The 26,039-nt window shown below is 53.3% G+C and overlaps 11 protein-coding genes across 11 annotated transcripts; 10 read left to right on the forward strand and 1 right to left on the reverse strand.

The window, feature by feature from the left end:
* Window positions 1-5,396: 5,396 nt before the first annotated feature.
* LMH87_011194 (uncharacterized protein) lies at window positions 5,397-6,494 on the forward strand (the record flags this gene model as incomplete). Its single annotated transcript, XM_056200294.1, has 1 exon — window positions 5,397-6,494. The coding sequence occupies one exon, from the start codon at window positions 5,397-5,399 to the stop codon at window positions 6,492-6,494; it is 1,098 nt and encodes a 365-aa protein (XP_056052158.1).
* An 827-nt stretch (window positions 6,495-7,321) lies between these two features.
* On the forward strand, window positions 7,322-9,836 carry LMH87_011195 (uncharacterized protein; the record flags this gene model as incomplete). The annotated part of the gene is made up of 4 exons (XM_056200295.1): window positions 7,322-7,423; window positions 7,533-8,342; window positions 8,402-8,559; window positions 8,621-9,836. 4 exons carry the CDS (start codon window positions 7,322-7,324, stop codon window positions 9,834-9,836), a joined length of 2,286 nt encoding a protein of 761 aa, XP_056052159.1.
* Window positions 9,837-11,388: 1,552 nt separating this feature from the next.
* Window positions 11,389-13,340, forward strand: LMH87_011196 (uncharacterized protein; the record flags this gene model as incomplete). The annotated part of the gene is made up of 6 exons (XM_056200296.1): window positions 11,389-11,514; window positions 11,606-11,794; window positions 11,929-11,976; window positions 12,030-12,297; window positions 12,386-13,161; window positions 13,233-13,340. The coding sequence occupies 6 exons, from the start codon at window positions 11,389-11,391 to the stop codon at window positions 13,338-13,340; spliced, it is 1,515 nt and encodes a 504-aa protein (XP_056052160.1).
* A 754-nt stretch (window positions 13,341-14,094) lies between these two features.
* On the forward strand, window positions 14,095-15,129 carry LMH87_011197 (uncharacterized protein; the record flags this gene model as incomplete). Its single annotated transcript, XM_056200297.1, has 1 exon — window positions 14,095-15,129. The coding sequence occupies one exon, from the start codon at window positions 14,095-14,097 to the stop codon at window positions 15,127-15,129; it is 1,035 nt and encodes a 344-aa protein (XP_056052161.1).
* A 322-nt stretch (window positions 15,130-15,451) lies between these two features.
* Window positions 15,452-16,398, forward strand: LMH87_011198 (uncharacterized protein; the record flags this gene model as incomplete). The annotated part of the gene is made up of 4 exons (XM_056200298.1): window positions 15,452-15,634; window positions 15,716-15,874; window positions 15,941-16,311; window positions 16,362-16,398. 4 exons carry the CDS (start codon window positions 15,452-15,454, stop codon window positions 16,396-16,398), a joined length of 750 nt encoding a protein of 249 aa, XP_056052162.1.
* Window positions 16,399-17,668: 1,270 nt separating this feature from the next.
* On the forward strand, window positions 17,669-18,459 carry LMH87_011199 (uncharacterized protein; the record flags this gene model as incomplete). The annotated part of the gene is made up of 4 exons (XM_056200299.1): window positions 17,669-17,690; window positions 17,839-17,865; window positions 18,000-18,259; window positions 18,352-18,459. 4 exons carry the CDS (start codon window positions 17,669-17,671, stop codon window positions 18,457-18,459), a joined length of 417 nt encoding a protein of 138 aa, XP_056052163.1.
* A 525-nt stretch (window positions 18,460-18,984) lies between these two features.
* On the forward strand, window positions 18,985-20,249 carry LMH87_011200 (uncharacterized protein; the record flags this gene model as incomplete). The annotated part of the gene is made up of 2 exons (XM_056200301.1): window positions 18,985-19,138; window positions 19,192-20,249. 2 exons carry the CDS (start codon window positions 18,985-18,987, stop codon window positions 20,247-20,249), a joined length of 1,212 nt encoding a protein of 403 aa, XP_056052164.1.
* Window positions 20,250-20,720: 471 nt separating this feature from the next.
* Window positions 20,721-21,276, reverse strand: LMH87_011201 (uncharacterized protein; the record flags this gene model as incomplete). The annotated part of the gene is made up of 5 exons (XM_056200302.1): window positions 20,721-20,847; window positions 20,898-20,988; window positions 21,044-21,073; window positions 21,132-21,158; window positions 21,216-21,276. 5 exons carry the CDS (start codon window positions 21,274-21,276, stop codon window positions 20,721-20,723), a joined length of 336 nt encoding a protein of 111 aa, XP_056052165.1.
* A 288-nt stretch (window positions 21,277-21,564) lies between these two features.
* On the forward strand, window positions 21,565-22,248 carry LMH87_011202 (uncharacterized protein; the record flags this gene model as incomplete). Its single annotated transcript, XM_056200303.1, has 3 exons — window positions 21,565-21,612; window positions 21,760-21,823; window positions 21,962-22,248. The coding sequence occupies 3 exons, from the start codon at window positions 21,565-21,567 to the stop codon at window positions 22,246-22,248; spliced, it is 399 nt and encodes a 132-aa protein (XP_056052166.1).
* Window positions 22,249-22,285: 37 nt separating this feature from the next.
* Window positions 22,286-24,418, forward strand: LMH87_011203 (uncharacterized protein; the record flags this gene model as incomplete). Its single annotated transcript, XM_056200304.1, has 1 exon — window positions 22,286-24,418. The coding sequence occupies one exon, from the start codon at window positions 22,286-22,288 to the stop codon at window positions 24,416-24,418; it is 2,133 nt and encodes a 710-aa protein (XP_056052167.1).
* A 675-nt stretch (window positions 24,419-25,093) lies between these two features.
* On the forward strand, window positions 25,094-25,535 carry LMH87_011204 (uncharacterized protein; the record flags this gene model as incomplete). The annotated part of the gene is made up of 2 exons (XM_056200305.1): window positions 25,094-25,360; window positions 25,449-25,535. 2 exons carry the CDS (start codon window positions 25,094-25,096, stop codon window positions 25,533-25,535), a joined length of 354 nt encoding a protein of 117 aa, XP_056052168.1.
* Between the last annotated feature and the right edge of the window lie 504 nt (window positions 25,536-26,039).

Consider the following 26,039-nt stretch of genomic DNA (forward strand, 5'->3'; position numbering starts at 1 on the left):
ACCATTAGTAGTTGGTGTGCTGCAAGCCCGTGCAACGTGGGCATATAACCGAATGATGATATCAAATGTGCATGCAGACAACAGCTCATCATTTCATCAAGGCTCCCCAATCATCAATCTTGCCGCGCAGTCAACTCCACACCATTCGTCTTTACTCATGCGCACTCTACGAAGCTCTCACACTGTTCCCAAATGCTGCACTGCATCCCATCACACTTCAAGTGTGCACCGCATCAGAGATCGACCACGATGTGCTCTCGGCTCAGTGACCTGACCTGCCATTCATTCACCTATCCCATCCCCCCCGCGTACCAGTACACGCAACCATTTCCCCAGCCTTCCGGTCATATCAACAACCAATAAAACAAAGCACACTCCCGTTCATATCTGCGGGCTCCCCCACCATCTCACATGCTATTCCTTACCACCTCCTCGGTGGCCGCTCCCGCCGCGGCTCGCGGGGGAATTGCGGGGGCCCTTCCTTGCTGTCTAGCATTGACGATTGACGTCCTCACGATTGTCCCAAAACCCACCCACGTGTTCTTATCCCCGTCGCTTCCTACAAAATAAAAAAGCTCGTTTCTTGCGCTATATCGTCTAGCTTCAATGTCAGTGAAGCGGTGAAGGGTTTCTCATATGTAAGCTTTGCCGTGGTATCGGAACGCCGTCTGACCCAGCTCTCTCCCCAGATAGTGGGCGACAGTCCCAGCACGCAATCGGATCAATCTATAGGCCGCAGCTGCCGTTCCGAATAAATTGACGACTTTCGCTCTGGATCCGAACATAGATACACATCCCGCATCAGACTCATCCCGAATGAATCTTTATACTTGAATTTTAGAGTCTAGTCTGCTGAGTCCGCTAACCGCGCTTCGCAGCTCATAGTCAAACTTGGAATTCTAGACAAGTCCATTGTATATCGGCCCATTTGCGGCCTTCAGCACTTTGACAAGATGGCCAGCATAATATCCTGTAATCAGTGCTCCCAGCATTAGCCCTAGTTTCTTATCGACATGTCATCCGAGAGTCTGTGTGGGGGAGGATGCGTCGGAGCGGCGACGAGCCGCAGTAGACGCAGCCGCGGTGGCAGCCATTTCTCTACGACGCTGAGAACGACTGTCGCGGCAAGTGATGTTTTGCAGGACTTGATACTGACCGAGCCAGGCAGGTGTGTAGGCAAAAAAGCAGCGCTCGCTCGAACAGCCAGACAGCACATTGGTTTTCTGCTTTGGCTGTGTTCTTTTTTCTCGCGCCAGTCCGCTTCTCTTTTCGAACTTCGTGCTTGTCGTTTGATCCTGAGATAGCACACAACGCGAACAGATTCTCATCGGCTGAGATGCTGACTGTACTAACTGGTCTGGTGGCATCAACTGTTGTGCGAATAGGAAAGACTGTAGCCGAGTACAGTAGTATGTCATCAAGTGCCAAGAGAACGGAAGGCAGAAACTAAGTGGCAATGTTGCACAGGCATCAGCCTCAATTTTCACCCTTACAACCATTTCTCAATTCAAAAACCCTGCCGCCGAATCACGATGCCGAGTGCCGCCCTTGCAGCATGCATCTCAGCCTGGCCTGCTTGGTTCTTCCTCTAGTCCAATGGCGATATTCCCACTCTATATTACCGTGAACCGTCAATACGTCCTAGCAAAAAAAAAAAAAAAAAAGTCTCGGAGCTACGGCGTCAACCTGCCAGCAGAACACGACATATGGCAATGCATGTCAGGTCGTACCCGACGGGAGATTATCCATGGCCCTCTCATCCAGGTACCACTGCAAGTCATTAATGAGGCTATTCTCGACCCTTATCCCTTGTTTCAAGACACCCAAGTCGGACCTTAATCGCAGATCGCTTTTCGGTCAAGGTTTGTTCGTCTTGGTAAGCGATAACGGCACGGGTAAGCCGTTGGCAGTGTCTCGGCTTTTGCACTTAGAGGCGCATAGGCCGGTGCCGCAATGTCTCACGAATCGAGGTCGAACTAAACTCGGTTCATTGTTTGCTTTGCACCAGATATGAGCATGATTAAACGATGCCCAAATGCTTATGTCATTCCATTATGTGCGCATGCGGTATGTGTCGCTTGAGACAGCTGTCAGTCTCACCTCTATATTTGGCATACATTCGACTACCCCGGCAAATGCTGTTGTTTCTGGTTTAGAGAGAGACACGTCTCCGCATCGATACCTTTGCGCAGGGCAATGCCGCCAGGCCAACGTAGCAGCAAGTGGCAATGCGCATGCACGAGAATACAATACCAGTGCGCATCCCTGCTCGCACTTGGAGGAAAGAGAAAAGCCCAGCAACGAACGAGATAAGAGCTTCAGAATCCTAGGCAGCACTATAAAAGAAACTAGAGGTGCGTCAGCGTATAGTATCTTGTCCCGAGACCGTTGCACTGGTTTGGCGTCAAAAGCAATGACTGCGTCGCGGCTTGAGTTGGGGTGGAATAAATTGCCTTGTTAAAAGCTGCGCTCCGTGCGATGTGATAGGACTTGCAGGACTTGCCGAGAACACGGCAGCGCCGAAGAGGCTCCGGGTATCGCAACAGGAACTACACCCTAGTTGGCTTGGGCGCTGTCGATTACCGAACTGACCAGCATGCGTCGTAGCGTTAAGACGGTGTGTAAGCGGCGATGGGCTTCGGGATTGAGCGTCGGCAGTAATGCGAGTCTGCAGCAGTGCTTCATGGCTCCGACGCTGGCGAGGTTTTCGATGGCTAGGCTAACGGCGAGTCAATGGTATGCGCTTCGGCAGAGAAGCATCCCTGACAGCACTGGTCACTGCGCTGGAGGCGTGCGCCTCCTGAAGCAACATTTCGTTTGGAACGATGGCGGTGGAAGGTCAGGTCCTGGCAGCGGGTTAATGGCGCATGGCGTCTTCTCGGTGTCTCACATATTGGTCCTAGCAATTGCGCCGCACTGGCCTGCCGATTTTTCGTGGAGCAGGGTCAGTTTGATATGGCAGTGGTTATCAATCAACAACCTGGCTCGTGGCTTACAAGCTTGGACAGGCAACGGGGTGGTTGCATTGAGGAACACGTCACGGTGAAGTGGCCGGCAAACCGAGCTGCTCCTGTAGGCGGGAAGCAAGCTTGCGCCCATCCCACGGCTAGGCATTGAAATTGATTGAAGCTTGTTCGAGCTTGATACGATTTCTCCATTGCTGAACGGTACGATGATGGGTTCTTGGTGGCTTGTGGCTCGTCTCCAGAGCGCCTAGGAGGGGTCGGCGGGGCCGCGTTGGAAAGCTAGGACCGGTTTGGAGGGGCAAAGGTCGGCAAGGCTGTTGAGGTTTGGCTGTCTGAATTGATGGAGATGCAATCTAACGAGGTGGGTGACGGGCTGATGGTCAGGTTGTCAGGGTGGAGGAAGCTTGGCTGGATGTGCCGATGGAGTGAGTTTTGCACTTTGTTCGTGATGAAGATACGGAGAGTGGGCGACAAGTCTGGATCGTGGTGATGGTGGATCACCACTGCCATGCCACCCCGCCGAAGCAGGCAGGTGGTCGTCCTTGGGTTATGGGGTGGCGGAAGCAATCCGGAGAAGAGCTGAGGCTCGGGCAGGCAAGGTTTTCTCTCAGCAAAAATAAGTGTCAAGGAGAGCAAGACGAGACTGGATGGGATCCAGAAAGATTGTAGCATGGAGCCTGGGCAAGATGGATCTGCGGCATGCAACAGCAGACACACATGTCCAGCAACAACTTGAGCTGCCAGGCACAGATGAAGGCAGCTACCTACCTAGGTACCTAGGTAGCTGGCACTGAATGGCAGATGGTCTCCGTTGGAAGTCTCGAGATGAAGACCCAGCCGTGGCGCACAGCGGGGTCCAAGACCAGACCAGGGGAGGTACAGCGCTAGGCTACCAGTAGGCAAGGTAGGCAAAGGTCGCTCCAGCGGGCAGTCGACCGGGCTGCCCGCCGGTGGAGCTGCCGGGCGGAGCTTGCTGCTAAGGTCACAGCCGGTATTCCGTACATGCAGCGCAATCAATAGGTAGGTTTAAAAAGACTGGTCCAGCTGAACAGGCAACAGGCATGTACGGAGTACGTGTAGGGATGCTCTAGGGAGGTACTCCTCAGAACTTGCCGGGTGGTGGAGAATGCAATTTTTACAGCGATATTTACAATTTTCCTGCCCGAGAGCCTGGGGAATGTCCGTCCATTCTTGTTTAGTGCCAACAAAAGTGGCGCATGTTGGCCAGCGCCGTCCACAGCACACGACGAACGGACTCACCAAGTGCGCCACAGCTGGGGTACCTCAGGTAGTTGGACTACCTAGTTAGTAGGTAGGTAGGTAGGTAGGTACCTGGCTCCTCCCGTGCTGCTTCTGCGTTGCTTCAACTATCATTATTTCCTTTATTATTATCTATTATTATTATTACTATCACTACCTATTTACATGCTAACAACTCGACGCTGCCACCTCCTGGCTGCCCAATTTTGCTTTTCTTCTTTTCTCAGCACCCATTTTTATTTCCTTTTTTTCTTTTTATTATCATTCATTTACCCGCACTACTCCTCACCGGGAACCACAAAAAAACTCATTTGTTTGCAACGCCGCCCAAGTTGCATTTGATCGATCCCATCTCCAAACGCCTATCCAACTTTTCTCGACACCAGCAACTCTCCCCCCCTGGGCCTGCCGTCTGCTACTTGTACCTACAATCAAGCATCGGCCAGTTTCATCGTCCTGGCCAAACTACAGCCGGTCCAGCAGCAGACGCGTCCTCGATCCATCCACCGGCCCGTCCGTACACCTTCAGTGACACCACCGCCGGCAACCCCTCCAGGCCTCATCCTCGTCCACGTTTTGTGCGCGCCTCGTACCAGTACAGCTAGCCGCGTTACTTTTCAGGACCGGGAAAAGGCCCCTCGGCCACGGAGAGGTCCTTGCACCTTTTGCGACACCCTCGCCAGGCCTTGTTCCTTTTTATTCTTGCTGCTGCATCACCTCCATCTGGACCGTCATCCTGGTCCCTGGACTAACCCCGGTTTGCCAGTTGTCCCCAGTTCTCACTTCATATCTAGGCCCACTCGCCTAGACCAACAAAGTCGTCGAAAAAAAAAAACGCCCGCCGACCTTGCCAAAAACTTTATCCTTTGAGGCTCTCTTCCAACCATCAACTATCCTCTCGACCCTTTGCTCGATACTGACGCCATCTGCTCTGTTCCACCTCGATTTGCTTCCCTCAGCGTCCAACGGGCCACGTCCACCCTATCCAGCATATTCCATCGTCCTTCTTGCGCAGGCCTTGCTCCACTGGCCCTGTCAATCGAATCTCACCTCAGCGCTTTGTTCAGTCACTCCGCTTTGCTTTGCAACTGAACCACGGATAGATCTCGCAGTTGGATCTTGACGCATCTCAAATATTCAAGCAATTACCCTGATTCAGCTGCTGTAAACATGGTGGCTCATCCGACTCTCAAGGCTACCTACGCCTCGAGGGCTGCCACAGCCACTCATCCTCTCAACGCCTATCTCTTCAAGTTAATGGATCTCAAAGCCTCAAATCTCTGCCTGAGTGCTGATGTTGCTACCGCTCGCGAGCTCCTCTACTTTGCCGACAAGATCGGCCCCGCCATTGTCGTCCTCAAGACCCATCACGACATGGTCTCGGGATGGGACTTTCATCCCGAGACCGGTACCGGCGCCAAACTTGCTGCTCTGGCACGCCGTCATGGCTTTCTCATCTTCGAGGATCGCAAGTTTGGAGACATTGGCAACACGGTAGAGCTGCAGTACACCAGCGGCTCCGCCCGCATCATTGAGTGGGCTCACATTGTCAACGTCAACATGGTTCCCGGCAAAGCCTCCGTCGCCTCACTGGCCAACGCTGCATCAAGGTGGCTTGAGCGCTACCCCTGTGAGGTTCGAACTTCGGTCACCGTCGGTACCCCCACCACAGACCAGTTTGAGGAAGAGGAGGACATTGACGTCGCGCCAGCCACTGAAGATTTGCCTCCTGTGTCTCGACGAGAGGATGGTCGTAAGGGGAGCATCGTTTCTGTCACCACCGTCACACAAAAATATGAATCTGCGCTGTCGCCGCGCATGAGCAAGAGCATCAGCGAAAGTGATGAGATACTGTTTTCTGGTATCGAGGAGGCTCCCCTGGAGCGTGGTCTGCTCATCCTCGCGCAAATGTCGAGTCAGGGCAATTTTATGAACAAGGAGTATACACAGGCCTGCGTTGAGGCTGCTCGCGAACACAAGGACTTTGTCATGGGCTTCGTGTCACAAGAGGCTCTCAACACCCAGGAAGACGACGCTTTTGTGCACATGACGCCCGGTTGCCAGTTGCCGCCCCAAGGCGACACCAACGGCACGCTCAAGGGTGACGGCAAGGGTCAGCAATACAACACTCCTTCGGACATCATTGGCGTTGCTGGCTCCGATATCGCCATCGTTGGCCGAGGCATTATCAAGGCCAATGACCCCTTCGAGGAGGCTGAGCGATACAGATCTGCCGCATGGAAAGCATACACCGAGAGGGTGCGGTGATTTCGTCACTGCATTTCTTTATTTTTTGCATATACTTGGCTTGGTTCAAATACACTTACTCTGGGCGGCTACAATTTTTCTGTCCCCATCAAACATATCGTATGAGGGGAGATGCCATGATGGGATTTGTTTTCGTTTTTAAGCTTCTTGTTGTTCCTGTTTCTATGTAAAGATAGGAGAGGTTGTTGCCAAGGCATGGAGCATTTGATGGAAAAAGCATGATGATGAAACGTTCGACAGGATAGGAATCTGGAAATGAAATTAATAAAAATAAAACCTAACCCACAACTGATGTTTCAACGTCATTCTGCACTGCTCTCGGTAACGGCTCTGCGGATTCGGCGTAACGTCGTCTCTTGTGCATCAGAGTTGAAAAGGTCTTGGCCATGATGAAGTTAGTGAAGCGGCACTTCATCCGCCCCACCCAGTACGCGGACTTAACGGCTGTAGACAGACCAGGTTCAACCTTTTTAAGATTCATCAGGCAAGTCGTGTCGCCAGCTGCCGCAGCCATTGTCACGTCATTAGTAATGCGGGATAGTTTAGTTTTTATTTCGCATTAATGAGTTTTAACCTCTTCACTTTCGCATCCCATTTTCCTTCTTCGCCAGCGACGCGGGGAAAACGTTTGGTAGCGCAACAGCGTTCTCCGCCACTTGCGACAGCGCACTAACAGAGTTTCGGTCACCCCTTCTACTCGCTACGGATTGTTTCTTGCTTTGTCACTTTGTCGTTTCTGAAGAAGTATAGCTTGACCTTGTGCCAAATTGGCGTACGCTTCTCACAAGGACATCCTGCCAGCCTTTCTTTGAAGAAGCGCTCCCGAAATGGCCGACATGATTGGATTAATGGTGGAGTCGCGCCCGCCCGCGAGAAAGAGAAGAAGAGTCGTCATCTCCTGCATTGAATGCCACCGACGGAAGCAAAAGGTACGATACCGGTGCTCTGCCCTGGGCATTCTACGATTGACTTGGCTATTATTCACCCTCAAAAGACAACCTGCTGACGGCTTCCCTCGTCCTTTTGGCGGCAACACAGTGCGACAGAGAACTACCATGCGGAAATTGCATCGCCCGAAATCGAGAAGCGAGCTGCGCCTACGAGGCCGGCGCCCCGACAACCAAAAGCCTGAAGGAAACTACTGGAGAAGCGGCCGCCCCATCTGACGGCTCGCTGTCGATGCAAAGCCTTACCAATGGACATGCTGGCGGTCCTGTAGGACGCAGCGGCGACGATCCGACGCTGTCGTCTATGGCCGCGGCGCTGGGCTACTCACAGACGCGGCCGTCGACGCTGAGCCTCTTGCGCACTATCGAAACGGCCGATCAGCAGCCGGAAAGCGTCAGTGGTCCCCCATCGCGGCAACGAAACGCAAACCAAAGCGAGCTCGCGCCGATTCGCGAAAAATACAAAGGCTTAGTGCGGCAGCTGCCGGCCAAGACGTACATCGATCGACTCGTCAGCATGTATTTTGAAGACTTGCATCACCAATACAACTTTATAGACCAGAAAATCTTCTTCGAGCAGCTCGAAGAGTGGAACCAGCTCCCGTTCCAGCTGCTGTCGTCGCCCGAGGAGCTGCGGCCCGCGATGCGCTTCTTCCCCGCGCTGTTGTTCCAGATTCTAGCCACGGCGCTGCTGCTACTGCCCCCAGGGACGCCGGATCCAGTGTTTGACTCGCTCAAGTATGCGGGCGGGATGACATTTGAGAACTTGGCGACGGATTACAGTGATTCGGGCGCGGCAATAGTCAATTTGTTTGGCAAGAACGCGCTAGACGAGGTGACAGTGCAAGCGCAGTTTATACGAGCGCTGTTTCAAAAATACACGGCTCATGTGATTGAGTGTGTAAGTACAATTTTCTGGGCTGTCGTGATTCTTTGGTGTTGGTACTGATGCTTGGACAGTGGCATGGCATTGCGGCGGCCATTCGCGATGCTCAAGAATTGGGCATGCACCGCGATTCTCTAGATCCGAAACCCGAAGACTCGAATGTCGAAAGTATACTGAAAAATCAGTGGCGCATATTACATCGAAGGAAAATGTATATGATGCTCATTTCATGGTGCGTTGCCTCTGCCTCCACTGTTTGTACCATTGCCGCTGGGCTGACTAGTGCTACATAGGGATGTCAACATGGCAGTCTTTCTGGGCCGTCCGGGCAGCGTTGTGTGGGCGCATGGACTTCCTTCACTGCCGATAGATGCACCGACGCCAGTAGACTGCTGCAAGACGCCAATAGAGTCACGCGACGAGTCGGTCGACCCGCCGACACTAATCACGCGCCAGATATTTCTCTTCAAAGTCGGCGATACGCTCCGTTATGTCCTCGATCTCGAACCGGACGGGTCTCACCCTAAGGACTTTTCCAAAGTCGACCATGTGCATCAGCTTATGAATACTCTCCACGACGACACGCCGGCTGCGTTTCGGCTTGAGAATCCGGACCGTCGATGGGACGACCACCCGGAGTGCTCGCGATGGATTCACAACACTCGACTGTACCTGCAGCAGCTGCATTTCTTCGGTATCATGGCGCTTCACCGGCCGTACATTTTCCATCGCAAGGAGAGCCGCGTGGCGGCGCTGCGGGCAGCCGTTAACATGCTGGGGATCCAGCGCAAGACCTTTGACGGTCTACCGTTGGTCCAGTGGCGCGGTTTCCACCTTTTCTTTGGCAGCTTTGACGCCGTTGTAGTCATTGCCTCTGTCTTCATCCTCTTCCCTCACGAGAGCCCCGAGCTGCGCGACAGCGCTGTGCGGCGCTTCCACTGGACCATTGCCAAGTTTGAGGCGATTCGGGAGCACAACGCCGTAGCGCGCGCCGCACAGGGCGTACTCAACGCAATCAAGTCGCGGTTCATCAAGGCTGTCGGCAACGATACGCCGGGGCCAAGCCCTGACTCGGACGCTACGTCGCCACTACTGAATGGACAGGCAGCGGACGAGACGCCAGACAGCAGTCGGACAGGCCTGACGGCAAGTAGTGGCAGCAACACTTCGTCGAACAACCTATCTCTAGGCATCTCGCCCAGTGACGGAAGCAGCGCGATGGGGTCGTGGGCGAACAACGCCAGCACGGATGGCGTGAATGGATGGTCACTGCCGGAAGACAGCTTGTCTACGCTGGCACCCATCTATCCCACATCAGATCTCTTCTTCAACGACCTGGTGGCGAAATACGGCGAGGCAGATATGGCGAACTGCACACTGGACCAAGTAAGTGCGCAGCAACCATCGGCTGATGGTTTCGGCCTGTCATGTCAGTTCGATGGAGACTTTGCGGCGGATAACACGTTCTGGCAATTCATGAACCAGTTCAATCCAGACTTCACGGGTTGAGCTTCTATTGCAAGCAAGATATAGTCAGCGGGCTGAGCACTAGAGGGCAAGCATGCAACAATGACTATGAAGCGTCCCAAGGAGGTTCGTCGCACTATATGCTAGCGCAGGTTGATTCCAAATTTAGACGAGATTCACGATTACTATATGATACCGAAATGGAGCACAATGTTTGCAGATTTCGCACCAGGTTCAAAAGACAAAAGGACAGTGCAGATGTGGTGATTTCTACGGATTGATGTCAGGCGTGGCTCAGTCAGTGACACGCACTAGCGGCTAACAGGGCCGATTTTGCAGCGATTTCGTATAATGCAGAGAGCTGCAGGTTACGGGATTGCATAACAAGGAGAATGTGGAAAGCATAACTCCAGCAATAGCGCCCGCACAAGCGGGTGATGCAAACAGTACTATTATTAGAGAAGCGGCACTTGCGACACAGCCTTGGGGTACACAGAGTGCCAACTCGGGGGGGTATTCTCCAATGCGCAGACCATGGAAGAATCAAACCTGCAAATGTGTAAATGAGGAGCTTGGGATTGGTCCATTCTCCAGCTTGGCCAAGCATCCACCTTTGTGCACATCGTGCGATTCATGGGGCATATGACATCTGAGAGGGTTGTGGCACGTTGCATTGGGGGCTAAGCATAGGTAGTGTTAACCGCTGGAGGCCGAAATTGGCAAAAGCGATCGGACGTGATTGGCAAACAGGCACGGGGAGGTGAAACAGAACAGGCAGTTCTGGACAGACGCCACACGGCAAGAAGGCTCACATGTGTCTTGAATGCCTTCTGTCATTGTTGACTTTGTCAGTGGTGGTGAATGACAAGGCTACCTTTGGCGCCCGTAATAGTGTTGAGACGTGCAGTGCAGTGCAGGGGACATGCCGATGTGTTCCGGGGGGCGTGTCTCCAATCAAATGCGACACGATATCCCGAGCTGAGTATTCTTCATTAAATTAAATGCAGCATAGATTAAGTGCAGGATTCTACAAATACTACCTGCACCAGTAATTTCAGGCCCCCTTCCCGGACAAAAGAGCCAGAGACTCAACTTGATCAACAGTAATTCAAGTGCACAATAATTATTTACGAGCATCGCTTGAAGAAAAAAAAAATTGGGGCACTTTAACAGAACTGGGGGCAATTTATTCCCTTTTCTGGGGCACGACGAGGCGACGCGCTAACAGGTTTGGTTCGTCTTGAAAGAAAAAAAAAAAAAAAGGCAGAAAAAAAGCCGCCCAAATCATCTCGTGATTGGCAATTGCGGCCTGCTTTCTGCCACAGCGTCTAACGCGAAACCTGCACGGAAGAGTACACCCTGCAGATTCAGGTGTCGCCTGTTGCTGCCGATTTAATTGATTTCGCTAGCCTCACTTGCGGCTCACATTTTTTCCTCTCTTCCTCTAGCTTCGTGCCGGGTACGCTACACTACGATTTCTCCCGACTCGATATAACTTATTCCGAGCACGCACGCACGCACGCACGCACGCACGCACGCAATACCTTCAAGCGAAACACCCATAGCGATCATTTTAAAAGATATAACCGGCATCATGTCGAAACCGGCACCCTCCAAGCCGGCCCCGAGCCAGAGCCAGAGTCCGAGCAATCTCATGAATTTTGTCAACCGCTACAACGACTTGATGGTTGTCCGCGACTCCACAGATAAACTTATTGAGGTATGCAGCTGTCGCCGTTGGAGCAGTCGAGCAAGCATGGTGGACTGCAGAGTGGCACAACTGACACGGGCTCGCCTCTCCCACGCTGCAGGATACTCTATTATACTGCCAGGGCCTCGAGCGCGCGCTGAATCAGGAGACGAATCGCCTCGAGGGCGAGCTGCGCAACTGCCAGGTCGACCTCGCCGAAGCCAACGCCTCTCGCCGCGAGTTCGAAAAGAAGCTATCACGCTACGAATCCGAGATGGGCGCTCTATATACGGAAAATAAAACATACAAGGTGGGTTGCCGTGCTGGTGGCTGTCGTGGTTGCACCCGCTTGGGCAGCGACCATTCTGCGCAAACGCCCAAGGGCAAACGCACAGCCAGCGTCTGAAAGAGAGGCATCGACTCTGACACGGGACACACACGCAGAATCGAAATCCATATATTGTCGTCTTGATTGACGGAGACGGTCTTTTGGTGAGCCCTGTCGCCGACACCGTATGAGGAAGCAAGATTAACACGGCCTCTAGTTTCAGGATGCTTGGATACGACAGGGCGTAGAAGGCGGCAAAAAGGCGGCCAATGCCCTCCATAGTTCTGTCGCACGGCAGTGGACCGGCAAGAGCCAAAATATGCAGATTATCGCCAAGGTGGTCGCCAACTGCGCCGGCCTCGCCCGCGCGCTCAACAGCAACGACTTTCGCGACTTTGCCGCTGGCTTCACCCAGGGCAATGCCGCCTTTGACTTTGTCGATGTCGGCAACGGCAAGGAGCGTCGCGCGGACTCCAAGATTCGCGGTATGCTCTACTTTTTTTCCTTTACACGTGCTTGCCCTGGTACTCGTGTCTTGCTAAACTTGGTTCCACTAACATGGCATGGCATTAGACAACATCCGCTGGCACCTGCAAAATCTCAACTGCCGACAGATCCTTCTCGGCGTCTCCCACGACGCTGGCAACGTTACCTTCATCGAGGACCTCTTCCGCGCTGATGTCAGTGCCCGCGATCGCATCAGCCTCATCGAGGGCGGCGCCGGCCTCTCTGCAGACCTCAAGGCCACCGGCGCCAACACGACGCGTCTCGACAAGGACATCTTCCGTGCCGACAAGCTCGTGGAGCGCACCTCGGCTTATGCCGCGGCCGCGATTGGACCGCGCACCGCCAGCCCCGCTGGTAGTGTCGCCTCGAGCGGCGGCGGTGGCGGCGCCAGCTCGTCGACGTTTTCGTACGCCAATGCTATCATCAATGGCACGCCGCCGCCGACGATGAGCATCCCGCTCGCGCCCAACAAGCCCAGCCCGCGCTCCAAAGCAAACGGGGCGTCCTCGTCCTCGCCTTCGCCCTCGCCCGGTGGCGGCCCGCCACAGTATCAAAAGATTCCGCCACAGCAGCCCGACTGGAACCCCGGCGCGCGCGGTCTGGACGAGCCCATCATCGTCAACGTGGCGGTGATGGACGCCGTCAAGAAGCGCAAGGACACGGACAAGCTGTGCAACAACCACTTTCTGCGTGGTCCTTGCGCCAAGGGCGAGGGCTGCAATTTTGTGCACGACTACAAGCCCAACAGCGAGGAGACTAATGCGATTGCCGTCCTGGCGCGCCAGAATCCGTGCACGCACGGCCAGGACTGCGAGAACTGGGAATGTATATACGGACACCACGTGAGTCTCTATTTGAATTCTCCTGCAGTCTCTGTGTTGTGAAAATGGCTAACATTTGTGTGTGTTTCAAGTGCCCGAGTATCAGAGATGGTGTTTGCACCCATCCCTATTGTAAATTTGACGAGGAGCAGCATCCTCCTGGGACGAAGTTCACCTCATCCAAGTCGTCGAATCGGTAGAATCAAAACGATAAAGTGCTAGCTCCATCTTCCTTCTGAGCGGCGAACTCGAATGAGTTTCATCCTCTGTGAAGAGAAGAAGAGGATGCTTGCTCCGGCCAACTCAAGAAAATTGTATCAGTTGTCCTGATTTTGTTCCTTTCATGTATAGGTTTTGCTCGGAAGGGGAGCGACAAAAGGGCACGCGGAAAAGCGATTTCGGCTTGCTCAGCTAATATTGCTTTCTCATGCTCTTTTTTTTTTTTTTGCTCTCTTTTTGCTCTCTGTTCGAGAACACTTCTTGAGCTGTGTTATAATTGTTTTTCTATATTTTTCTCGTCGTTTCTGGATATTCAGAATGGGTAGTCAGGACTACGATTCTTGCCAGTCAAGCGAGGGGGGGCCTTTGCTTTTCACACAGAGCTGTCTAGCTTGGTACAGCCCGATTTTTTGCCATGTAAAGCTTTCGAGCTGTGGCGTAGCTTTTTTGCTTGTACTAGTATTGGAACAATGGCAGTTTCTTTAGAATGAGCTTTGTTTTGAAGAAGAAAGATTGGCAATTTCTATTCCTGGATTTTGCACATATGATCTATCGAGTTGCTAAACTACGATTGGTGAACAGTGGTGGCCCGGGGCCCCTCCGTCGACATACAAATTTGGACCTGTAGGGCGCGCCGTCGCCGCCGCCGCCGATAACACGGCCACGTTTCTCCGTTGACGACCGGCCAATTTACAATCCGCTATTCACCATTTTCAGCCTTGTCATTGAAAAACCATGGAGTCTCCTATCCTCATCCTAGACGGCGGGCTGGGCACATCACTCGAGCAAAAGTACGGCTGCAAGTTTGACCACGGCACGCCGCTCTGGTCGTCGGACCTGCTCGTCTCCGACCCGGCGCGGCTCCGGCGGTGCCAGGCCGACTTTGGCCGCGTGCCCGTCGACATTCTCCTGACGGCGACCTACCAGGTCTCGGCGGCCGGCTTCGCCGCGACGCGCGATCCAGAGAAGCAGGAGCCGGGCATCTCGCGCGCGCGCATCCCGCTCTACATTGACGAGGCGCTGCGCGTCGGCCACGCAGCAAAGGCGCCGGACGCGCGGCTCGCGCTCAGCGTCGGCCCGTACGGCGCGTGCATGGTCCCGAGCCAAGAGTACAGCGGCGTCTACGACGACGCGCACAGCTCGCAGGAGGCGCTGCTCAGGTGGCACGCGGACCGGCTGCGGCTGTTTGCGGCGGTCGACGACGTGCAGGGCAGGGTCGGCTACGTGGCGCTCGAGACGGTGCCCCGCGTCGACGAGATCATCGCCATGCGCCGCGCGCTGTCGGCGACGGAGGCGCTGTCCGCGCTTCCGTGCTGGATATCGTGCCTGTTTCCCGGCGACGACGGCGTCCTCCCGGACGGCGGCTCCGTCGAGGCGGCGGTGCGCGCCATGCTCGATCCCGCCGTGGCGTCACCGGCATGGGGCGTGGGCATCAACTGCACCAAGGTCCACAAGCTGGACGGCCTGCTGCGGCGCTACGAGGATGCCGTGGGAATGCTGCTCCAGGAAGGGGTGGTGCAGGGCGGGTGGCCGGCGCTGGTGCTGTATCCAGACGGGACGAACGGGGAGGTGTACAACACGACGACGCAGACGTGGGAGCGGCGGCAGGGGGGGGAGGGAGAGGGAGGGGAGAGGGTGCCGTGGGCGAAACAGCTCGCAGAGGTGGTGAGGGCGACGCGGAGACGTGCTCGTTGGAGGCAGATTGTCGTGGGCGGGTGTTGCATGGCTGGCGCAGAGGACATTGCGGCTCTGCGGGCAGAGCTCTTATAAGGGGGGTGGGACAAGATTTGATTTTTGGGGATGATTAGAAATACAGCATTCAATTGACAATATATGCGCTTTTTGTCGTTATTCAGAAAAATTCCCCACGACCCAATGGCCGATAAGACTCGCCTATGTTATTTTCAGCATGAGCTGTCGATGGGTACCAAGTTTACATCTCCATCCGCCCCCCCACATTTGCGGTTTAAACCATCATGGAGGGGGGGCCAAAAAAAATGACGAGAGAGTTGACTAGTTGCAAACTTGCAACTTGCCAAGCTCAAATTACAGACCCCAAATTCGAAGAAGAAGAAAAAGCAAAGAAAAAAAAATGTCCAAAGTCTTCATCGTCAGCGGCGCCAGCAAGGGCATCGGCGCCGCCGTCACGCGCCACCTCCTTGCGCAAAAGCACAAGGTGGTCCTGACGGCGCGCTCGCGGGACCTGCTCGAGAGCGTCAAGGCGGCGCACCCGGGCCAGGTGGAATACGTGGCGGGCGACATGGCGGATCCTACGGTGCGTCTTTCTTCTTCTTTGCCAGTGTGAACCTAAAGATTGGGAAGATAAAAAAGTCTGGGACTGATATTGCCAAGCTAGATTGCTACCAAGCTGGCCGAGGTGGCCGTTGACAAATTTGGCCGCATCGACGGCCTGGTGATTAACCATAGCGTGCTAGAGAACAAGACGATGGCGGAGATGAGCGTGGATAGTCTCAGAAACATGTACGAGGTCAATGTCGTCAGCTGCTTCGCCATGGTAGGTCAAAAGATAGCCCCCATGAAGCGAAGGGATCAATGTTTGAAGAAACTAACCCTTTCACAGGCCAAGGCGGGACTGCCTGAACTACGCAAGAGCAAGGGATGCGTCGTCTGGGTGTCCTCGGGCGCCGGCGTCAAGACGTATCAGGCCTGGGGCGGCTACGGATCGTCCAAGGCAGCCATCAACTCCCTGTCTGGCCATCTCGCCATCGAGGAAAAGGACATTACGAGCATTGCCATACAACCCGGCCGTGTCGACACCGACATGCAGCAGCTCATCAGGGACACGGGCTCCGGCACCATGGACAAGGCCGTCTACGACAATTTCGTGCAGGCCAAGGAGACTGGAATACTGCTGAAGCCAGAGCAGCCTGGCAACGTCATTGCGCGCTTTGTGGCCTCGCCGTCCAAGGAGCTCAGCGGCAAGTTTACAGCGTAAGGACAAGAAGCACCCGCAGTCAAGAATCTAGCTAACATGAACATAGTTGGAACTCACCTGAGTTGGCTGCCTACCAAGAGTAGCAGATGTGTGTCGAAGGGTTGGAGTAGATCACTATTATAAAACGCATTAGCCTCGTGTTTCAATCATATAGATGGCAAAACAGATAGATAAAGAGTTTTTTGCAATCAGTCGAAAGATGAAAAGCTCTTATTTTACTCCACATGGTAAATTCAGTATTAGCATGGAATATAAGATTGTATCATCACAGCAAGGGTATCACGGCAGCAAGCAAATATAGTTCCTTACCATTTAAAGATTTGTATCCGTGTTGGTCGTCAACGGGCACCGATCGGTTGTGGTCAAGCACTCCTAGTCACCGACTTGTTAGCTTCGAGCTCGACAGAATTTGTGCAAGACGACGCGGACGGTGTAGCCACAACTGGCGGTTGTGGTCATTTTCAGCAAATGTCAATTGGCTTTGACTTGGTCATTCGGCATCGGAAGCTTGTCGAACCTCCTAAGCCTGGGGCGACAACATATCTCATCATAGAAGACCAGAGACCGTGGCGGGACTTGGGGGGGGGTAGAGTGGTCGAGTTGGGATGTGCGCAAGCTTACCTATTGAAACATTGCCGGAGTAGAATTTAAACTGGCATCACATCAAATAGCACATCTTCGTAGTAGTCGTCAAGCTTGCAAAGAACGACAGCCAAAGAAGGCGGCGGGTGTGCGCGAAAGCTGCCATTCGTGGTGATGGAGAGAAGGAAAAGGCAGGAAATTTTCAGAGCCAAAATTTCTTTGTTAAAGGGTGCAGTTCGGAGCTGGTCCGTGCGCGCAGCTTTTTTTGGGTGGGCCGCTGGGAATTTTGGGCGTGCGAGGCTAGGCTGGTGGGTGACTGTGACGCTGTGAACGGCCACTGTGTGAGGGGCCTGATGCGCCCGGCAGCAGGCAAGCACGCGCGCCACTTTTGTGCCACAGAGGCTCCAGAGGCTCACAGCGTGGCAGCATGCTAGAAAGACGCGCTCTGCTGCACGTCTCCCCTAAAAGAAGGCCCCTCCCCGCCTGTTGGCTACTTAAACTCGCCCAGGCACCTCCAAGCTCATCCAGCGCTACCCCACCATCCCACCAGTCCAAGCAAGGCCCCCAAAGCTCCCGTCTCTCGTCGAATCCCTTTGCGACGACGAGCCTCTTGCTCCTGTTCGCCGCTCATTCGTGCGCATTGCCGCCCGCATCTCCACGCGCTCTGCTTAGATGCCAGGGCCATCTCTTGCTTCCTTCGCCTTTTCTTCTCCTTTTCTTTAAATTTCTCAGCCGCTCGCTTGGCTTTTTCACCATCTGCACGTTTGCAACATGTCGGACCACGAGTTTGGAGGTAAGGCTCCCTGCCAGATAAACAAGCCACTGACAAGCATGTCACTTGCGCCGCACCACCACGGCGCTGCGACTGCCACGGCCTTTTTTTTTTTTGCCCTTCACAAACTGTATCTTTTTTCGATTAAGCGTACTGACCGCATGTCTAGGCAATGATGACCTCTCACTGCCCAAAGGTACGTCAATACGAACTGCTGACGCTGCAAACAAACAAGAAACACGCACCCCATGCTCAGCGTATCTCTTTGTGTGGCAATGGCCCTTCCGTCCCCTCCCACGCGTCGCGACAAGGTCCCTAACTTGTGCAAAGCTACTGTTCAGAAAATTGTCACGGAAATCTTGCCGTCCTCGGCCGGTGTCGCCTTTGCTAGGGAGAGTCGCGATCTGCTCATAGAATGTTGCGTCGAGTTTATCACCCTAATCTCATCGGAGGCAAACGAGATTTCCGAAAAAGAGGCCAAGAAGACGATAGCCTGCGATCACATCACAAAGGCGCTCGAGCAGCTCGGCTTCTCCGATTACGTACCAGCCGTCATGGAAGCGGCAGCAGAACATAAAGAAGTACAGAAGGTACGTAGACATGGCAAAGAAGTCCATCCCGAGGATGCGACGTATATTCAATCTTCTAATCTCGTTGTTGAGTCTACTAACACGAACAGCAGGGGAGAGAGAAGAAATCAGACAAGTTCGCAAACAGCGGCATGTCTATGGAGGAACTCGCTCGTCTTCAAGAAGAACAGTTTGCTCAAGCCAGGCAGCGCCACGGTTGATCAATTACATCAAGCTATCTGATGTTCAGCTATTGTTCCATATTTTAGGCGTTTTAGAGGGTTTAAATACAATCTGATTTTTATTCTTTCCCACATGCCGCCTCCGTGCTCCTCCGCCCATAGGCAGAGCCCGCTGGCAGGGTTTATCCTTGTGCAACAACATATTTCACGGTCCTACACGTCACCAAGAGCCGCGAAACATGGGGTTTGTATAGCCTAACAAAAATTCAGAATCATGCGTCCATATTCTTGGCTCATGTGGCCTTTTCTTTGTCGCCGTTTGTTGCATCTTCTTTCTCAGCAGCTCTTATCGATAAGCGTCGCAAAAATGATGTAACGCTGCGGTGGTGCCCTGAGCTGGGGCAAGACTTCTGCCTACACCAAAACTAACTGACGAAACGAAGCGCGCCTTTGTTTTTCATTCGCTTCCATCTACCGTTGTCATTTTGTATCGCCACAATAGGACGAAGACGCCGTGAAAAGCATCAGCAGCGCTCCCGTGTCCCGCGCTGGGCTCGCTTCAAAATGGGACAGGAGGAATCAAGCATGGTAAACGAGTCTACCCCTCCAAAGACTCTCTCGGAGCGTAACCTCTCAGCCATTGCCGACTATATCAAGAGCGGTGATGTCAAGCGCATCGTTGTCATGACCGGTGCTGGAATTTCCACCGCTGCAGGAAGTAGGATGACCTCTCATGCCTCATACCTTCTGCCACTGACCACTACCCTGCAGTACCGGATTTCAGATCGCCAAAGACTGGACTGTACAACAACCTTGCTCGCCTAAATCTGCCTCATGCAGAGGCGGTCTTTGAAATTTCGTATTTCAAAGAAAACCCAGAGCCATTCTACGTTCTTGCAAAGGAGCTTTATCCTGGCAAATTCCACCCAACGGTCTCACATGTGTTTCTCGCCCTTTTGGCCGAAAAGGGTCTACTTCACATGCTCTTCACACAAAACATCGACTGTCTCGAGAGAGCCGCCGGCGTGCCCGCGGAAAAGATCATTGAAGCTCATGGAAGCTTTGCCACTCAACGATGCGTCGAGTGCAAGAAGGAGTTCCCCGACGATGAGATGAAGACGCATGTCCACAACGGAGATGTGCCGCGATGCATAGACATGAGCTGCAATGGTCTTGTGAAGCCAGATATTGTATTCTTTGGAGAAGCACTACCGAGAGCCTTTTCGGAGCAGAGCCACACGGCAGTCATGGCCGATCTGGCCCTCATCATCGGCACAAGTTTGCAAGTCTACCCTTTCGCCGGCCTACCGCAAATGGTGCGAGATTCCGTACCGCGTGTGTTGTTCAATATGGAAAGAGTTGGACAGATCGGAGCCCGACCGGACGATGTCTTGTCGCTGGGATCCTGCGATGACGGCATTCGCCAGCTGGCTGCCGAGCTTGGTTGGGCCGACGAGCTGGAGAAGATGTGGCGCGGAGTTGTTGGTGACGACGAGGCCGAGAGGCAACTGAGGAGCCAAAAGGAGCGCAGCAAGGAGGTCGACGAGGAGGTGCAGAGACTCACGGAAGATGTGGAGACTGCATTGAGGATCCACGACGAGGAGTCTGCCAGCAACGAGGCGGTGGCTTCCAAGTCTCGCCAGTCAGAGGAAGCCGAGCCGAGAGACGACATTCCGGGACAGAAAGCAGATGTGGCTGCAGAAGTAGAGAGCTCTGCAAAAGCCAACAAAGTGCTGTCACAGGAGCCGGAAACCGAAAAGGACGGCGAAGTGCTCACAAAAGACGATTCAGCGGAGAGAAGCGATAGTCTCCCCAAGCCGACACTGTAAGGACCGGCAATAGAATACGCGACAGCTGCGGCATAGCGACACACATGGTAAAATCTGCAAAGAGAGATGGACGGGTAGCTTGGTTAGCACCATGTGATTTATGCAACGACGAGCCATGAATATATGAAGATGTTAAAGCTCAACATTGTTTACGCCATGCATGTAGAATACTCAGATTGTAACGAGTCTGAACTTGTAAGTCATTAATAGCCACTCGGAATTGTCACCATCAGCTCCTCGACCCCGTTGATAGTGCATTCTCCAATCACGTTGTCACCTGCCATTGCATGCAAAACAAATCGGCGTATATCCATTTCATTAGGAGTTGGCCTATACACACCCGGGCGAGTGATGCGAACACATTGGCTCGCTATTGTACACACGATGTTTCCATCTCTTTTTCACATAGTTACAGTTGAAGAGGACGGCTTTGCTATTTTGCCGGCATCTTCACATGCCATTTGTCGCAGCTCACGAGCTCTTCCTCCATCCCGGGCTCGCCATCATGATTATTGGTCTTCGGTGCGCTCGCATGTAAGCCTCGCGAAGCTTGGGGTCGGCGTCGGATCGAATGACGCTACCGATGGACATGAAGAATCTGGTCACGGTTAGTTTTCGCAATGCAGAGGTAGACGGCGCATTACTCACCCAAAGGTAGCGCCAGAAGCACCCATGAACTGTCCCAGAGTTCTGAAAACTCCTTGGGACCCTGCGCCGTGTCTGAAAATGCTAACTGTGCCTGCGTATTGTTAGATTTTTGTCCGGCGCAAATGCAGCTCAGCACGTCGACATACCGTAGATGAAGCCAATGATTACACCGACAGCTGAAGGAGGTCGTTAGAGGTCTTCACGATAATGTGTGCGTCAAAAGGCAAAACATACTTCCTCCCATCATGGCTCCCATTTTGACTATAAAGAGTGTATTAGTACATAAGATAGAGAAGCGCATTGCCGATGTGATCGTACACTTGTCAAAGTTGGACGGGCCATGTTGGCCGCCCATGGGGACGTTGGCAACAGGGGGCATATTGGCGGCTCGTGCAGTTTGACGTCGTCTTGTCGTTGAGTTGGGTGAAATGCGACCCTTACAGATTCGATGATTTGAACACCACCCGAACCGAGTTTCGCGGAGCTCGCCTCCAAACCGCGAGCGTTGATTGGGGAGCACCAAGCTCTGCGGATAAACTTTGTTACGAACCGCTACGCGCCCCTCACAGTGCGATTACACGGAGCATTGCAGTTATACACAGTGTAGATAGCTCACGTGAAGCAAATCTGAGAGGATGTAGAATACAAGGCTTAAGTACGTACGGGAATGAAATATTGGCCAGGGCGTATCTTTGAGAGTGCATTCGCGTTTGTTGTACACAAAATTATTTTTCTCGAAGCAGGTAGCTGTGGCGTGACGTACATGTTACAAGCAGCTCGATGCGCTGCCCACTGTGCGACCTTCAGAAGCGCTTCTGGCAAGACGGGGGTAGTGTCCAGCACTATCTTTCGTCCCGGCTAGAGCCCCCGTGCCATTAATCAACGTCGTCAAAATCTACATCCAACCCAAATCACTGCATTTTTCGGTAAGTCTTTGCATTGTACGCCCATCGCTGCATTTTGTACCACAGAATGACACGGGGCGCTCCGTGGCATTCTCTTCAGTACCACGCACTTTCCCGATCGACATTTCAATCATTCTGACCAGATTTTGTCCATCATAGATCAATCGACCGCGTTCTTATACCCCTTCATCTTCATCAAACTCGTGGTACTGTGGGCTGCTTACCAGGAGAAACGCCTGAGAAGCCCGCTGCGGCTCCGACTGAATGGTCGCTCGTCGGCGCCGGTCATAAAGCCTCGTAACACGACATTTGGCGGGAGCGATCTACGCACTACTTTCAACGACGACCTCGACCCAGCGCCATCAACCTCGATCCTTCCCCATGACTGCAGTCGCCAATCCACTAGCGTTCCCTCAAGTGTCGCGTTCATCATGGGGTACTATTAACGGAAATACCCCCATGAATCCAGACGAAGTGCGAGGCATGTTTGCTCCTCGCAAGAACCTCGCACGAAGCAACTCATCATCGTCGATATCGTCCGACTCTTCGAATACTTCTGTCGCCACAAACGGCTCCCAAGCAAACGGTACCCCTTTGTCGAGCACATCCGAGGTCAGCCAATGGTCAGCCAATGGTCCGCAACGAAAACGTCCACAACCTAAGAACCCGTGGCCCACGGGCAAGGGCGACATGCCAACCGAGTTTTCCAGAGTAGCAAACGGCCGACCGAACGGCATGCTCCCCCATAGCGTCATGCAACAACAAGCCGGACAAACTCAAATGACACAGCAGGGTATGATGCGGCCCGGCCCATCGGAGCAACCGCAAGGGGGCCAGCCCGTTCTGTACCTTCTTTCTCTCAATGGCACATTTGAGCGAAAGACGATTGCTGTGCCTTTTGCCCCCGAGACTTTACGGATAGGCCGCCAAACGAACCAGAAAACAGTACCGACTCCCACAAACGGATTTTTTGACAGCAAAGTCCTGTCAAGACAGCACGCTGAAATTTACGCCGAGCGTAATGGCAAGATCTTTATTCGCGATGTGAAGTCCTCCAACGGCACATTTGTCAATGGCACACGCCTGTCCCAAGAAAACCGGGAGTCTGAACCTCACGAGTTGCAGACTGCCGACCACCTCGAACTTGGAATTGACATTGTTAGTGAGGACCAAAAGACGGTTGTTCACCATAAAGTCGCAGCGAAAGTCGAGCACTCTGGGTTCTTGGCAGCTTCGAACAATGTTCTGGATATGAGCTTTGGCGATCTAGATCCCGCTAATGGCTCGATGATGATGCCACCAGGGCAGATGCAACTGCGCGGCCGACAAGCTAACAACAATACCGGCATGGGCCCCAATGGGCGTATGATACAGAATGGAGCTGCGCCGAACCCACAGCCTAATGGCATGATGCAACAGCGATCCTTTTTTGTCCCGCCCATTGCAACGGACCAAATCATGAAACGCCTAGCTACGGAAATGCGAAACGCAAAGGTACAAGCGCAGGATTTGAGCCGAACAAATCAGTTTGTTACAACCCTGCTGTCGAAAGAAGATATCAAGGATCTGGAGAAGTCTGAAGCTCAAGAGGCCCCCAAACCTTTCCCTATCGTCAACGGCAACGGCATTGCGTCACGGACCGATGCAAAGACTCGATTCTCTGATCCTCCTGCGCCGCCACCGCAGCAACCGCTGCCAGAGAAGCCGGATGTGCCCGGACTGAAACGAGCCGCCGGAGAACGACCAAAATCTGGCCCTACAATGTCTTCTCCAATTCGACAAGACAATGTCAGCCAGATTATTCAACTGACAGAAGCACTCAACAATGCCAAGCGAGATATCGACACGCAGACGGCAAGGATGCGTGAGCTTGAAGCTATGCTAGAGAGAGAGAGAGAAGCGAGAGCTTTGGCTGAAGATCTCGCGATGCGCTTGGAAGAATCGGCCAAGAGCCAAATGAATGGTTCTGCCGTTTTGCCTGTGGAGGAAGCTGAAGAGGCAGTGGCAGAAACTACCCTAATGGGCGACAGCACGAAAGACATTGCCGAGCTGCTAGCTGATGAGACGGAACGCCTGGTTAACGGGGTAAATGAAGAGGATACCGCTCTCCAAACTCGCCTCAGCACTATGGAAGCGCAAGTCAACGAGCTTCGGGATCAGATGGAGCAGTGGAAAGCACGCTGCGAAGCTGCAGAGACTGAGCGTGATACCGGCCGACAATCACTGGCTGAAATGGTCACTAAGCTCCGAGAAGAAGAAGCCCTCAGAGTAGCGGCTGAAGCAAAGGCCCTCTCCAGCTCTCCGAAATCACCTCAAAGCGAGACTCGTGCCACATCTGGACAAGATGAAACTGGCACTGGTAGCTCTGCCACAAGCAAAGTGGCTAAGAATGAAAGCACACAGGCTACTGAGTCGGAGCCACTGGAAGAAAGCCCGACATTATCGAGAGCCAACACCATCACCCCTCTCAACGCACACAGACGGGGTTCGTTACAAGATGATAGGCTTTACAGCGGGCTTCCATATGCGTCGATGCTGGGTGTTGTCCTGATTGGTATGGGAATGATGGCAGTGATCAATGGATGGCAATCATCTCCACCGCGAATCGAAAGATAGATGGAAGCTGCACTCGGCTTTCGCAAGCGCGGTCTACGGCAATGTGCTCTTGCAACAGCACATCAACCAAGTTGCGAGATCCAAGGGCCGTGGCCGTCTCCCACGATACATTTCCTCTGTACAAGTTTATTAGCGGGTTCTTCTCTTTCCTGTTTTTGTACTGGTACCAAGTGTCACATATATGCTGAGCTTGCATTTTGGACCAAGCATGGAATTTGCACTTTGCGCGGGCACGGAACTTACGATGAGCTCGAATATTGTTTTATTTTACCACTTTTTGTTACGACTAGGGAATCTGAGGATGACGATGCAGCGGGCTGGTTGGGAAGCCGGCATCATATTTTATTTGTTGGGGGTTTTTGCATAGCTGAGAAAGCGACCAAGGACATGTCATTTAGCGACGTCACTTTTCAAGCCACTGTAAATACATTTTATGGGAGTAATGATTTCTGATCAATTTTAACATGGCTTAACGTCTGATACAATTGCGGCCTGCACTGCCTGAGCAAGCTCTCAAGGCTGGCTCCACATGTGACATCGCCAAAAAATGGGCAGATTGCCTGGAGGAACTTCACTCTTCCATCGCTCGCGCCAAACTGATGGCAGCCCCTCAATTGATGTACGCAAGAAATAAACAACCGCAGTCTTCCTCAAGCAACAGTGCACGACGAGAATATGCCGACATTTCAGAGCAAAAAGTTCCGGTCCGCCGGCGAGGGCAACGCCGTGGGAGCCAAGTACCGCGCCGTCATGAGCAAGCACCCGTTTCTCATGTTTGGCCTGCCGTTCCTGGCCGTCATCGTCGCCGGCTCCTTTGTCCTGACGCCCGCGACGGCCATTCGATACGAGCGGCACGACCGCCGTGTGCGCCAGATGACCCGAGACGAGGAACTCAACGTGCGACGCTCGGCGCGCAAGGTGGACATGCGCGAAGAATACTATGTATGTCGGTGGCAGTTTATGGGCTCACGGACTCGCCGAGCTTCTGAGTCTCGTCGCTTGGAGTCGATTTGCTAATCACTGTGAGCAGAGGCTATCGGGCAGCAAAGACTTGGACAATTGGGAGCAGAAGCGCGTAGAACGACTTCCGGGCGAAAGCGACGGCATCCTACGATAGGGCATCTTGCCAAGAACTAGGATGTTTCGAAAAGCTCAATTGAAAGCGTGCGATACTACGAAAACGATCACGACGAACAACTGCCGAATATGACGACGGACTACGGAAAACCAGACGGCGCTGCAGGCAGCGTCGAATACCTGAGGAGCGTCTACGAAGAAAGCTTGGCAAATTCTTTGCATGCACCCACAAGCGCGGAAATGCGTAACTTCTGTATATTATATGTATCATAACCATATAGCCTTGGTCCGAGGCTCACCATAACATCGTGACACAATACACACGAATCCTATGTGAACGGACTTTATCTCCAATATTCCAAGCGGCATCGGACGATGACTTGAGATGGTCTTCCGGGCCCGAGTAAAAGTCCGTGCCCGAACATCGAAACACTGCCGCTAAGGGAAGACTTGAAGAGGAACTTGCATGTAAAGAGACTCATCTACCGAATGCACAGTGGATCAGCAGACGGACTGGTGCGCCGCTCCGACGTGCATGCATATA

This window comes from Akanthomyces muscarius, chromosome 4, assembly GCF_028009165.1.
Source record: "Akanthomyces muscarius strain Ve6 chromosome 4, whole genome shotgun sequence".
Classification (NCBI taxonomy): Eukaryota; Fungi; Ascomycota; class Sordariomycetes; order Hypocreales; family Cordycipitaceae; genus Akanthomyces; species Akanthomyces muscarius.